Here is a 15,210-nt window from a genome sequence, read left to right as displayed (position 1 = left end):
ATACTGTTCTTATTTATGATCTTTTGAGATATTCATAGATCTCAAAAGATCATAAATAACAGTATTTATGATCTTATAATAAGATCATAAAGCTGATTAAGCATAAAAGCTGATTATTCCTCACTGGGACACTAAAATGGTTTTAGTGCTGAAAATTACATTTCCTGTTGAATTAAGCAGATGCTTGTAGAACACCTACTATGTGCGAGTCATTAAGCTAAGTGTGCAGTAGTAGAGTTGATTGCAATATTTGACTGAAGATGGAAAGAGACCTCTAAAAGTTGTGTTTCAACTATGTTGTCTCATCCTAACTTAATACAGCCAATAGTTTCTGGGCTTGGCTTAATCATGCAGCCTTTGTCCTATTTTCTTGTTAAGTGGGCTAGAGAGTGGTGAGCACAGGGATTATTGGGGTTGAAGCTCTCCCCTTTGGAGGCCCCAAAACATATATTCTCCTTTTCTGTCCTCTGCCAGAAACAAGAATGGTTTTTGTCTGTTTAGAGATATTTCAATTATTTCATCCAGTATGCTGCTTGGATTTACCATCTTTATTCATATTAATACCAATTTACTGAATATCTTTTAAGTGCCAGGTATTGTTCAATCTGAGTTTATAGGCATTCCATATCTTGTGGTAAGAAACTTTATTATTAATGAAATTAAAACCACTACAGTTAATAAAGTTAAGATATATAGTTCACTTGTGGATTTATTAGATCTGAGGTTGTAATTTTAATATTGTTCTTCTGGAAATTTTACATATAATCTCACTTAAAAGATCTTGTAAAGCTGAAGAAAACTGGCTCCTCATGAAGAACTCTCTTATAACTCCTTTAAGTGCAATGATAACTCATTGCTAAGATAACTCATCACAAGTGCAATGAATGGAGCTTGTATTTAGATTTTATTCAGACTGACTAACTCCCAGCTCTTAATAAGTTCTGGGATTTGATTAAGTTCTGGCCCTACTATTAGTTAATATTATGACCTTGGTGAGTCACTGCCTCTCTTAGCTTCAAATAGACATATTTATAATGGGAATACTTCATAGTTATTGAATTTATTATAATTGAATAACTTAAAGGTTATTGTGAGTGTAACTTATCTCCTTTAATAAAGTGCCCCTGTAATGGCTGTTGTTAGGCAAGGGATGGGACAATGAGAAGGTGAAAACAAAAACAATCTCTGCTACATCTCAGTTCTCTCATTTTCACAAATATGAGGTCAGTTATGCAGCCAGCTTGGTCTGGCTGCTGAGCTGTGGCTGGTTACAGGTTCTATTGCACTAATGGTCAGATGATGTAAAAAGTTATGACTACTTAACTGCTCTACATACTTGCTTTTTAGGAATTTGTGGATATATAATTTTTTAAAGTATATTTTTTTTGATTTCAGAGGTGAAGGGAGAGAGACATCAATGATGAAAGAGATCATTGATCGGCTACCTCCTGCATGTCCCACACTGGGGATTGAGCCCTCAACCTGGCCATGTGTTCTGTCCGGGAAATCGAACCATGACCTCCTGGTTCACACTCAATCACTGAGCCATGCTGGCCGGGCTGGATATATATATATATATTTTTTTTTTAATCAATCTTTATTGTTCATATTATTACAAAGATTCCTCATTTCTTCCCCCCTCCACCAGGTTCCCACCCCACCCTCTGTCCTTTCCCCACCCCCCATTGTCCTCACCCATAGGTGCACAATTTATGTTCCGTCTCTTCCCGCATCCACCACTCCCCACCCCCCCACGAGAATTGTTAGTCCACTCCCCTCCCGTATCTCTGATTCTATTATAATCAACAGTTAATATTGTTCATCAGGTTTTTTAATTTACTTGGGTTTTTTTTTAATTAATAAACTTTTATATTTTTAAGAATAAATTTTTTAAAAAATCATTAAAATATGTAAAAATAAATAAATAAATTAAAAAAATAAATTTTAAAATCTAATAATTTTAAACCTTGTTTTTTCTGCCCTGGGAACTGAGAAGCAAACTTGTTTACATGTAAACTTGCCCTTAGGCTATCAAAAGGTGTAGCCATTCAAGTGTAAATGGACACATTGTTTAAAGATAGCTGCTTGCTGGAATTGGATTACCTGTTCTGGGTGGGAAGGGCTTGTCCTTCCCCTTTCTCCATTGAAATTAAGGTGTTAGCTTTAAAACCTCTTTTTGGCAAGAGACCTTAAACTTTCAGAACTTTAAATTTTTCAGGTAGTAGATCAATTACTTAGTATTTTCTCAAATCAATAATACCTCCACATGCCCAAGGATACACTTCACACAAAAGACACTTCCAAATAGATCAACCAACCTCATCCAGACCCCACACAAGGCACTCACAGTTCAACACCCCAGCGCTATAATAACTCAACACCTCCAGATCTAAGCCTTCAACACTTGATTCAGCAGACCCTCAAGTTCCCCCAAAAGTTTCCAGCCATGTCTGAGAGGCAGCCCTGGGGCACGGGCAGGCGAGGAGCGAGCTGTTCCGGGCCTGGCTGCTTCAGGCCTGGCCTCTGTTGCTCTGGTCCGCTCCACAATCAGCTGCTCCGGATCTGGCCGCTGCCGCTCCAGGCCTGGATGCTGCTGCTCTGGGCTTGGCTGCTCCCAACCCGGCTGCTCCAGGCCCGGCCGCTTCCAGCCTGGCTGCTCCGGGCTTGGCTGCTGCTGCTCTGCGCCTGTCTGCTCCCGACCCAACTGCTCCGGGCCTGGCTGCTGCTGTTCTGGTTCTGGCTGCTGTTGCTCCAGGGCCTAGCTGCCACTGCCCTGGGCCTGGCCACTCTGGGCCTTGCCGCCACTGCTCCAACATTCTTTTTTTTTTTTAAACGCATTTATGTTGCAATGTTGGCTGTTGAGTTGAGTTCTGTCTTAATCTTCGCTTTTTCATGATCTTTTTATTCTTTCTTAAGTAATGTTACTATCTTTTGCTATAACTTGATTTCTTCACATTGAAAACTTCTTTGGTTTCTTCCTCCTCGTCCTGGAAGCTCAGCAGGCTGGCCTGTGGCACCCCTTAGTTCTCCGCAGCCTTCTGCGCGGCTTCAGCCTGTTGCCGGGGTCAGCGCCACCCAGGAAGCAGCCCCCGGCCTCGGCTCCGTGGCCCACAATCAGCGGTCGAGGGGCCAGCGGCACCTCCCCCCCAGGGGCCCTGTCGCCTGGCTCCTTGCTGGCGCCCAGCTTGCTGGTGCCCAGCAGCAGCTCCCGCTCCTCATCGCGTTCTTCCCAGACTGGAGTTTTTGTCTCCTTCCTGCTAGGGCAATCTAGCATCAGAGTCAACAGACCGTCCTGTGGGCGCATTGTGCGCAACTCCGGGGGCTCTGCCTTTCGCCGCTCCCCTGGGATTCTGCCTCACAGCCCCGTCTCCCTCTGTTTGAGCCTGGGTCCCCAGGGTCTGGCCTAAAACTGGAGTTCAGCGCTGTTGGTTCTGGGGTTCAGCCCAGTCTGGAGCTTTTATTTCCTTCCTGCTAGGGAACGCCAGCAAGGAACTCAGCCTCCCCCTCCTCTCCAGCTCCGTCCTCTCTGTGCGTGCGCAGCATGTCTCCGTACCTTAGGCTTTTACGGCTCCTCTGATTTTCTTTCTGGTTTTCTCTTTCCTTCTTGTTGTAGAATTTTCAGTCAGTGGACTTCCTGTAGCTCTGGGCAATGTCCATTTTATATTTTGGTTGTATTTTATTGAAATTGTTGTGTGCGGCTGCGGTTAGGTGTTTACCTGTGCAGCCATCTTGGATCCTCTGGATATATCATTTTTGATGGTTGTCTTAAGTCAGTTCTTCCCCCCCACACTTTTTTTTTTTTTAATAGCTTTATTGAGACTTAGTTTAGATTACATATAGTTCACCCATTTAAGGTATACAGTGTATATTTATAGAATTGTATATTCATTACCACAAGCAATTTTAGAACATTTTTGCCCTAGCCAGTTTGGCTCAGTGGATTAAGTGTCAGCCTGTAACTGAAGGGTCCCAGATTTTATTTCAGTCAAGGTACCTTGGTTGCAGGTTCTATTCCTCCCCAACCCCCACTTTCCCTTGCACTGGTCTGGGCAAGTGCTAGAGGCAACTAATCTATGTTTCTCTCTCTGTCTCTCCCTCACCTTTTCACTCCTTCTAAAAATCAATGGATATTTTCCTCGGGAAAGATTAACAAAAAATTAAAAATTAAAGTTTAGAACATTCTCTTTATCATTTTCCCAAAAAGAAATCCTACTTCCCTAGCCATCACTCCCAAATCTTGCCACTCCTTTTCTGCTCTAAGCCATCACTAATCTACTTGTTCAGTCTCTATAGATTTGCCTATTTTGGATCTTTCAAAATGGAATCATATAATATGTGGTCCTTTGTGACTGGCTTCTTTTACCTAGCATGATATTTTTAAGGTCTACCCATGTTCTCTTTTTGTCATATTAAGGTGCTCAGAGGGACACTGACCTATCCTGTAGAAAGAAGTGATGAAGTGACTCTTTTTTTTTTTTTTTAATAAAGTTGGCTGAATCCCATAACTGGTGTCCCAGTCGCAAAGATGAGAAAAGTCCTATAAACATCTACTATAGTTGCAAACCAAAGAATGGTGTTCTAGTGTAGAATGTGGAAAAGATTTATGCCATTTGTGTACATGAATAATGTCATGATTATTTGTACATCTTTCACTGTTAATAATAATATGTAATTCTACAGGTCTATTTTAACTAAAACTGTTGCACCACTGTCATTTTTATTTGCTATTTTCTTCTCTCTTATTTTTTTTTAACTGTAAAACACAATACAAATATAAGGCACTATGCTTTATTATGATACTAGAGGCCTGGAGCATGAATTTGTGTACAGGTAAGGTGCAGCCGGCCCCCAACATGGAAGCTTATCTGATGTGGGGGAGGGGACACAGGAGGTTGGTTGGCTGACCCCGCCTCTGATCAGGGTGTGTGGTGGGAGAGCTGATCGGGGGTAAGGGTTACCCCTGGATTGGGCTGGTTGGCTGGCTGCAGTACATGTCATAGCAACCAGTCATTCTAGTTGTTCCGGTCATTCTGGCATACCAGTTCCCTGGCTTTAATATATATATTATAGTAGGGGGTTTGCAAGAGGCAGCTGATCGATGACTCTCATCGATGTTTTTAACTATCTCTCTCCCTTCCTCTCTGTACAAAATCAATAAAAGTATATATATATATATATATATATATATATATATATATATATATATATAAACTTAAAAAAATTAGACAAAAAGTCTTTATAGAACCAATACAGAATAATTACAAAATAACAAACATCTGAAATAAAATGATGTTTTAGAAGACAAACTTCAAGTGTGATAGCAAAGATAGCACCTCAGACTTGATTTAGAACTTTTGTAACACCAAGAAAGAGAAAAGCTGAGCACAGATCCAGAGAAAACAATAGGAATAGAGAACAGGAAGGGAAAAAACCTGCAGAAAATGGAAGTGCCAATAATAGGGTGGAAAATGATAAGAGATACAAATATTATTAAAAGAAACTGGTTAGAATTTAAGAAAAAGAAACCTTAAAGATTGTGATAAAAAGTATAAATAAATTTATAACATACCTTAAGGGGGGGGGGGGGGAATTGTATCAAAATAATGAGGTGGTCAGTAAAATTAAGGCTTAATGGAGAGATCCAGAATAAAATACAGATGGAACATATGGGTCGTAACAAATCCTATGGATCTAGTTTTTTGCTCTTACAGCTTCCCAAGGGGGTGAGAAGTGTTGTAAATAGGATACTTAAGAAAAGGAGAACTTGAGGATGTTATTATAGAGAATAGTAGACCTTTGCCTACAGATTGAGAGTCTGTGAAATACTTATTTCCCAGATTTGGCACTTAATGATATTAGACCTACTTTTCAGTTTCTTAAAACTGAAAATAAGGAAAAACTATCCACTGGAGAATAAAAGATAAGAATGACTTCATTCTTTGCAATTTGGGTTATAGAGAGAGAAGATGCATTTAGGGAAACATTTACGAAATACCAGCCAATTTATCTTGTCTAGCTGTCTGCCTTTTGAAGATAAAAGATTTTGAATCCTGATACCTTAGAAGAATTTCCAATAACCAAGTACTAGAGAAGATTACAAAAGAAATGCAGAGGAAACTTCTGAAATGTAAGTGGCAGAGACTGTAGTACTTGGGAGAAAGTGAGATAGTGAAATCATCCATGACTAGCAGCTTAGTTATGTATTTGGGCACAGAACTTCTCAGTGCAGGATCTGTACCTGCACTCCAGGTATATTTCAGGGTCTGGACCTCTGAACTCAAGGATATAAACAGGGCCTAGGCAAACATTGCTAACCAAAGCTGTCAAGACTGCCAATTTATAGATTTGTCATGAGAAATAGAATTTTCAGGTGAGTTTAAACCTTGATTAAGCATGAGTAAAATTTTTACATTCTGTCACATGGGTAAAACAGATTAATATCATTGTATTATTTTGGCGAATTTAGAGTTAGAATAAAGAAGTGGTTATAAGCCCTAGCCAGTTTGGCTCAGTGTATAAAGCATCAGCCTGCTGACCAAAGGGTCCTGGGTTTGATTCTGGTCAAGGGCACGTACTTTGGTTGCAGGCTCCTCCCCGGCCCGGGCTCTAGTCGGAGCTGGTATAGGAGGCAACCAATCGATGTGTTTCTCTCGCATTGATATTTCTCTCTGTCTTTCCCTCTCTCTTCCCCTCCCCCTAAAAATCAATGGAAAAATGGCCTGGCATGAGGATTAACAAAGTGATTTTAAGAAGTGTTTCTCTGCTACTGTTGAAGTATTCTTCCCTGGTATAGTGCTTTCTAGCAGGCCTGTACTGTCTTAGTATTTGACATTCACCAGCATACCCTGGCTATGGCAGGGAATGTATACATATAATCTCTGCTTCTCTACAGACAGATATGTACTAATACCAGCTCCTTTTAAATCATTTAATACTGCCAAAACCAGTTTGGCTCAGCGGTAGAGCGTCGGTCTGCAGACTGAAAGGTCCCAGGTTCAATTCCAGTCAGGGGCATGTATGTTGGTTGTGGGCACATCCCCAGTTGGGGGTGTGCAAGAGGCAGCTGATCAATGTTTCTCTGTCATCGACGTTTCTAGCTCTCTATCTCTCTCCCTTCCTCTCTGTAAAAAATTAATAATAATAATTATATATATATATATATATATAAAATCATTTAATACTATTGTCTCTATAGCTTTTATGTAAATATTTAGGCAAATATCGGTCAAGTACATCACTTTAAATTATTTTAAATACAAAAGGATATATCTATAGATATGACAGTCCTCCCTTGTCCTCTCACCAAAAGCAGCTTGCATTATCAATTCTTAAATATTCTTTCAGGGATAGTTTATGTACATTTAAGCAACTTTTTGTATTCTTTAGTAGTGATATCTATCAAATCCAACTAGTAATAGATGTTAGTAGCCAAAACCAGTTTGGCTCAGTGGATAGAGCGTCGGCCTGCATATATATATTTTTTAAATAGATGTTAGTAGTTTTATCAGTGACATGATGCTGTGGGCTGAGCTGCAGAGGCTTCACATCTACCCCTGATTGTTAATACCATCATATAAACTTCCATCTAATTCTTTAAGCTCAGGTTATTGCAGTAGGGTCAGGAGCTTCTGGGACAACTTCAAGCTTACCAATATCCAAATTATGGGGGTGCTAGAAGACGAAGAGAGCAAGATACTGAAAACCTATCTGAAGAAATAATGACCAGAAATTTCCCCCACCTGGTGAAAGAAATAGACTTACAAGTCCAGGAAGCGCACAGAACCCCAAATAAAAGCAATCCAAAGAGGACCACACCAAGACACATCATAATTAAAATGCCAAGGGCAAAAGACAGCATATTAAAAGCAGCAAGAGAAAAACAGTTACCTACAAGGGAGTACCCATACCATTGTTCAGCTGATTTCTCAACAGAAACTATGCAGGCCAGATGGAAGTGGCAAGAAATATTCAAAGTGATGAATAGCAAGGACCCACAACCAAGATTATTCTACCCAGCAAAGTTATTCAGAATTGAAGGGCAGATAAAGAGCTTCACAGATAAGAAAAAGCTAAAGGAGTTCATCACCACCAAACCAATATTATAGGAAATGCTGAAAGGTATTCTTTAAGAAGAGGAAGATGAAGAAAAAGGTGAAGATAAAAATTATGAACTACAAATAACTATCAACAAATGAATCTAAAAGTCAAGTGAATTAAAAATCTGAGGAGCAGAATAAACTGGTGAATATAATAGAATCAGGGGCGTAGAAAGGGAGTAGACTGACAATTCTTAGGGGGAAAGAGGTGTGGGAAGAGACTGGACACAAATCGTACACCTAAGGATGAGGATAGTGATGGGGAATAAGGGCAGAGGGTGGGGTGGGAACCGGATGGAGGGGAGCTATGGGGGGGGGGGGGGACAATTGCAATAATCTAAACAATAAAGATTTATTTTTTTTTAAAGTCACTGTGTTTAGTTCAGTTGTCTTAGTGTATATTTTGCAGCTATTTTTTTCTTAGAGTGCTTACTGCTCAGAGCTGAGTGTTCTGTCAGTTCTTTTTAAAGATTTATTTGTATGAGGCAGTTGGTTGTATCTTTCCTAAAAAAATTTTTCTAGGTTCGATCCAAAATAAATACAGATGCCCCTTGACTTACAATGGACTTACATCCCAATTAACCCTTCATAAATTGAAAGTATCGTAAGTAAAAAATGCATTTAATACACCTAACTTACTGAACATCATAGCTAAGCCTACCCTACCTCAAACCTGCTTATAACATTTACATTAACCTTCAGTTGTGCAATTATCTTGAGTTTCATCTCAGGCGTAATTGTCTTCCTTTTACCAGCAGCAGAGACACAGATAGGCATTTTGTAGACATGATGAGGTGTAAAAACACAAAACATGCCCAGCCAGCATGGCTCAGTGGTTGAGCATCTATCTAGGAACGAGGAAGTCATGATTTGATTCCAGTCTGGGTACAGTCCTGGGTGGTGGGCTTGATCTCCAGTGTGGGGTGTATAAAGGCAGCCAATTAATAATTCTCTCTCATCATTGATGTTTCTATTTCTCTCCTCCCTTCCTCTCTGAAATCAATAAAAAACATATTTTTAAAGAAACAACCACAAAATACATTAAAAAAACACTGGCAACACAACACACTGTGAATATCAGGTTTTTTTGTTTTTTAACTTTATTTTATTAAAGTATGACACAGTAGTACATATGTCTCCTTTTTCCCTCCATTGACCTTCCCCCGACCTCCCCTATCCCCCAGCACATGACTTCACCCCGCCCCCACCCCCAAAGTCTTGCGTCCATTGGTTATGCTTATATGCATGCATACAAGTCCTTCGGTTGATCTCTTACCTCCCCACCCCAACCCTTCCCAGACTTCCCACTGTAATTTGATAGTCTGTTCAATGCTTCTCTGCCTCTGTATCTATTTTTTTGTTCATCAGGCTATAATGTTCTTTATTATCCATAAATGAATGAGATCATATGGTATTTTTCTTTCACTGACTGGCTTATCTCACTTAGCATAATGCTCTCCAGTTCCAACCATGTTGCTGCAAATGGTAAAAGTAAAAAATAAAAAAGTCCTCCTTTTTATGGCAGTGTAGTATTGCATTGAGCAGATGTACCATAGTTTTCTAATCCATTCATCTGCTGGTGGGCATTTAGGCTGTTTCCAGATCTTAGCTATTGTAAATTGTGCTGCTGTGAACATAGGGGTACATCTATCCTTTCTGATTGGTGTTTGTTTTCTTGGTATATATTTCTAGAAGTGGTATTACTGGGTCAAATGGCAGTTCCATTTTTAATTTTTTAGGAAATGCCGTACTGTTTTTCACAATGACTGCACCAGTCCGCATTCCCACCAGCAGTGAGAAGGGTTCCTTTTTCTCTGCATCCTCTCCAACACTTGTCATTTGTTGATTTGTTGATGAAAGCCATTCTGACAAGTGTGGAGATGGTACCTCATTGTTGTTTTGATTTGCATCTCTTGATGATTAGTGACTTTGAGCATATTTTTATATGTTTCTTGGCTTTCTGAATATCCTCTTTCAAAAAGTATCTATTTAGATCCTTTGCCCATTTTTTGATTGGATTGTTTATCTTCCTTTTGTTAAGTTGTATGAATTCCCTGTAAATGTTGGAGATTAAATCCTTATCAGAGAAACATTGACAAATATGTTCTCCCAGAAGGCTTTCTTGTTGTTTTGTTGATGGTTTCTTTTGTTGTGCAGAACCTTTTTATGTAGTCTCATTTGTTTATTTTCTCCTTAATCTCTCTTGCCCTAGTATCTGTATATTTTTATGGTTTCCTGTTTTACATTCAAATCCTTTAGCCATTTTGAGTTTGTTTTGTGTTTGGTGTAAGTTGGTGATCTGAGAAGATGCTTGATAAGATTTCTATCTTGTTGAATTTGAAGAGAATTTGCCTGTGTCCCAATGTATAGTTTATTTTTGAAAATGACCCATGTGCACTTGAGAAGAATGTATATTTTGTGGCTTTGGGGTAAAATGTTCTGAAGATGTCAATTTATTACATCTGACCTATTGAGTCATTTAGGATTGATGTTTGTTTGCTATTTTTTTTGTTTAGAGGATTTGTTCAGTGGTGTTAGTGGGGTGTTAAAGTCCCCTTCTATGTCTGTATTGCTGTCAATCTCTTCCTTGATATCCTCCAGAAGTTTTTTTTTTATGTATTTGGGTGCTCCTATATTGTTGCCATGAAAGAATGAAGCCTCAGAGTTATCAGATCATCTGAGCTTTTCCCATGTAATGCTGAAAATTGCAAATTTTATGTTAAATATCCCAAATTTAAACTGTTATCTCAGTTGTTAAAACTTTGCATAGGTGTGGCTCAGTGGTTGAGCATCCAGCCATGAACCAAGAGTTCACTAGTTCAGTCCTAACCAGTTTGGTTCAGTGGATAGAGTAGCAGCCCGTAGGCTGATGGGTTCTGAGTTCAATTCAGGTCAAGGGCACATACCTCAGTTGCAGGCTCAATCCCCGGCCCTGGACCAATGTTTCTCTCTGCCTCCCTTCTTCCCTCCCTTTCACTCTCTCTAAAAATTAATGGAAAAATATCCTCTGGTGAGGATTAACAACAAATAAAGTAAAAGAGTTCACCTGTTCAATTCCTGATCAAGCACATGTCCTGGCTCTATCCCAAGTAGGAGCTAGCCAATGGATGTCTCTCATGGATGTTTCTATCTCTCTCTCAAATCAATATTTATCCTCCGTGGTTGTCTTCCTTTTTTTTTTTTTTTTTTTTTTTTTTAAGTATTACATGTCTCCTTTCCCCCCAGTTAACCTCTCCTCTCTTCCCTCTTCTGCCCCCCCAAAAAACAATTTTTTTTAATTGTGTAGGCAAAACAAAATATATTCTTAAGGCCCCAGAGTTAATGAACTCTGGCTGTATAGTTTTACTTTTGGTTTCAGGATTATGCTTGCCACTTAAAATGAGTTGAGACACTTTCCTTCCCCCCTGTCCCCAAACCTCCCTCTCTGGATTAACAGAGAAATTATCTATAGAATTTTAGCTTGACTTCCACATCCATTGCCCTCAGGGTCTGAGGCCTTTTTGTGAAGATAGAGTTTTATATTTTCAGGATTTTTTTTCTTGAGCCAGTTTTGCTTATTTGTATTATTACAAAATCATACATTTAAATGAATTCTATAGATTTTTTTATTTTAATCTCAGCATACAGTTTTTCTCTTTTTCATTTTTTAATATATTACTTATTGTTGTTAATCTATTAATCTCTTACTGTGCCTAATTTGTAAATTAAACTTTATCATGGGTATGCATGTATCCAAAAAAAACAGAGTTTATATAAATATACTAGAGGCCCGGTGCACAAAATTCATGCGCGGGGGGGGGCGGAAATGGGGGTCTGTCCCTCAGCCCAGCCTACACCCTCTCCAATCTGGGATCCCTTTCACATCCAGGACTGCTGGCTCCCAACTACTTGCCTTCCTGCCTTCCTGATTGCCCCTAACCGCTTCTGCCTGCCAACCTGATCACCCTCTAACCTAGGGGTGTCGAACTCAATCAGAGAAGGGGCCAAAATCTAAAATCCAGCCTAAATTGCGGGCCGAATGGTTTACTGAACAGTCATAAACTGTCATTGTGATGGAAACGCAGCGGAGTGCAGTGATGACAGCGCGGTGCGGGCCACATTGCAAGGCCTGGCGGGACAGATTTGGCCCGCGGGCCTTGTGTTTGACACATGTGCTCTAACCACTTCCTTGCCAGTCTGATTGATGCCTAACTGCTCCCCTGCCAGCCTGATTGCCCCTAACTGCCCTCCCCTGAAGGCCTGGTCCCCCCCAACTACTCTCCCCTGCAGGCCTGGGTCCCACCCAACTGCCTTTCCTTGCAGGCCCAGTTGCCCCCAACTTCCCTCCTCTGCCAACCTGGTCCCTCCCAACTGCCCCCCTCCCTTGTTGGCCATCTTGTGGTGGCCATCTTGTGTCCACATGGGGCATCCATCTTATGTGTTGGAGTGATGGTCAATTTCCATATTACTTTTTTATTAGATAGTACTAGAGGCCCAGTGCACAAAATTCATACATTGGGGGGTGGGGGGGTGTCACTCAGCCCAGCCTGCACTCTTTCCAATCTGGGACTCTTCCGCTAGGATTGGGCCAAATGGGCAGTCAGAAATCCCTCTCACAATCCAGGACTGCTGGCTCTCAACTGCTCACCTGCCTGCACCCCTGACCACTTCTGCCTGCCAGCCTGATCACCCCCTAACAACTCCCCTGCCAGTCTGATTGATGTCTAACTGCTCCCCTGCAGGCCTGGGTCCCCCCCCCCCAACTGCCCTTCCCTGAAGGCCCAGTCACCCTCATCTTTCCTTCTCTGCCAGCCTGGTCACCTCTAACTGCCCTCCCCTGCAGGCTTGATTGCCCCCAACTGCCTCCCTTGCAGATCTGGTCCCTCCTAGCTGCCCTCCCCTGTATGCCATTTTATGGTAGCAATCTTGTGTCCACATGGGGTCAGCCATCTTGTGTTGGAGTGATGGTCAATTTGCATGTTACTCTTTTATTAGATAGGATAGAGGCCTGGACCAGCTGGTATGCCCTGAAGGGTGTCCCAGATGAGGGTGGAGGTTCCCTTGAAATGTGGGGTGGCCTGGGTGAGGGGCCTATGGAATAAAATAATAGCAAATTAAATTTTATTAAGCCGACTACGCCCCCCCAGTGACCCAAGCAGAGGCCCTGATATCTGGGACTTATTTATCTTCTACCCTGTTTCCCCAAAAATAAGACAGGGTCTTATATTAATTTTTGCTCCCAAAGATGCGCTAGGTCTTATTTTCAGGGGATGTCTTATTTTTCTATGAAGAAGAATACGGTACACATTTATTGTTAAATGAAAATAAAGGAAATTTCTTACCTGTATACGGTACGGTAGTACGGTGCCGTAGTTGTCAACACAAACCAGACAAACTGTGAACCCTACAGTATCAAGAATTTACTCATTTATTCAATGGCAATCATGTCATCATCTTCTGGAACATCATCATAACAATCCAATTCCTGAATTTCCTGGTGAATTTCTTGTGACTCCATTTCTTTCAGAATAAGTGGACCAAATCTCTCATGTTTAGCCTAGGGGGGGTCCTTATTTTCGGGGGATGCCTTATATTTCGCTCAGAAGGAAACCTATAAGTAGGTCTTGTTTTCGGAGGATGTCTTATTTTCAGGGAAACACGGTATAATTGAAACTTTGTAGCCTTCACTGGAGGCCAGGGCTGCAGGAGCTTGGCTTCCTCCATTGCTGGGGAAACCCAAGCCTTCTGCTCTCTCTGTGGCTGCAGCCATCTTGGTTGGGTTAATTTGCATACTTGCTCCTGATTGGCTGGTGGGCGTGGTTTGTGGGTGTAGCAGAGGCACAGTCAGTTTTCATATTACTCTTTTATTAGATAGGATAGGGTTTGGTACCCTTCAGGAATCCACTAAGGGTCTTGGAATGAATAGTATACCCCAAAGATAAAGAAGTACTACTGTACATGTACAAAGATGATGCTGTCTTGGTTCTTGGTCTTTATAACCTAATTTTTTAAATTCTTTTTTCCCCCCCACAGTTCATCCATGAGCTCAGATTTCCCACATTACAACTTCAGGATGCCTAATATTGGATTCCAGAATCTGCCTCTCAACATATATATTGTGGTTTTTGGAACTGCTATATTTGTCTTCATCCTTAGTTTACTCTTCTGTTGCTACTTGATAAGGTAATCAATTTTCATTCTGTGTTACTTTAGAATATGTTAATCAATAATAAATTATCTTTCTCCCCTTAGGTTAAAAACAATTTGTAAGTATTGTTGGGAAGGAAGAAAATTTCCTCTTCTAGGCTCTTTCAGCTGGTCTAATTAAACCTCAGACTATAAAAAATTTTATAGTGTATTATTCAAAGAGCTTTATGGAATAAAATAATAGCAAATTAAATTTTATTAAGCAGCTATACATCTGATAGTTTTTAGTGTTTGTACAGTATATGATTATGGTTAAAATAAATATGGTCATGAGATATCTTTCAGCAATAGTTCATTATTGCCCCCAGTGTTCCAGGGTACTTATTTACTGACAGTCAAATCTGAATAAATTTAGTGAATAGTTCTAATTTTCTAACAAGGGAATTTATATTCTTCATATAAGATGAATCTTCTTTGAAGTTCTCACAAAATGTAATCATTCCTTGTATTTTATAGATATGCTCACAAAATGTAATCACTCCTTGTATTTTATAATATATAAAATACTCCTTGTATTTTATAGTCATTAGTTACTGCCTATGATTTTTTTTTATCTTGCTTAGAGAAATAAATACTTAGCTAATATAATTATAGAATTTAGGAAACACTTTTTTAAAAAATCTATTTATTGCCGAAACCGTTTTGGCTCAGTGGATAGAGCGTCTGCCTGTGGACTGAAGGGTCCTGGGTTCGATTCCGGTCAAGGGCATGTACCTTGGTTGCGGGCACATCTCCAGTAGGGGGTGTGCAAGAGGCAGCTGCTCGACGTCTCTCTCTCATTGATGTTTCTAACTCTCTATCTCTCTCTCTTCCTCTGTAAAAAATAAATAAAATATATTAAAAATTAAAGATTAAAAAATAAATTTAAAAAAATCTATTTATTACTAGAAATTTCCTTTTCCTAACATTTCTTTCATTAATAGTTTAA

The 15,210-nt window shown here is 40.1% G+C and overlaps 1 protein-coding gene across 1 annotated transcript in view; it reads left to right on the top strand.

The window, feature by feature from the left end:
• Positions 1 to 15,210, top strand: part of RNF24 (ring finger protein 24) — a 57,042-nt gene that overhangs the window by 17,044 nt on the left and 24,788 nt on the right. Inside the window, exon 2 of the mRNA XM_036417880.2 lies at positions 14,109 to 14,258. Coding sequence (XP_036273773.1) covers positions 14,116 to 14,258 — 143 coding nt within the window. The 5' untranslated portion in view covers positions 14,109 to 14,115. The remainder of the gene's footprint in view (positions 1 to 14,108; positions 14,259 to 15,210) is intronic.

The sequence above is a fragment of the Pipistrellus kuhlii genome, unplaced genomic scaffold (assembly GCF_014108245.1).
Source record: "Pipistrellus kuhlii isolate mPipKuh1 unplaced genomic scaffold, mPipKuh1.p scaffold_m20_p_6, whole genome shotgun sequence".
Taxonomy (NCBI): domain Eukaryota; kingdom Metazoa; phylum Chordata; class Mammalia; order Chiroptera; family Vespertilionidae; genus Pipistrellus; species Pipistrellus kuhlii.
The sequence above is the reverse complement of the archived record's forward strand: the minus strand, read 5'-3'. Positions and strand labels throughout refer to the sequence as shown.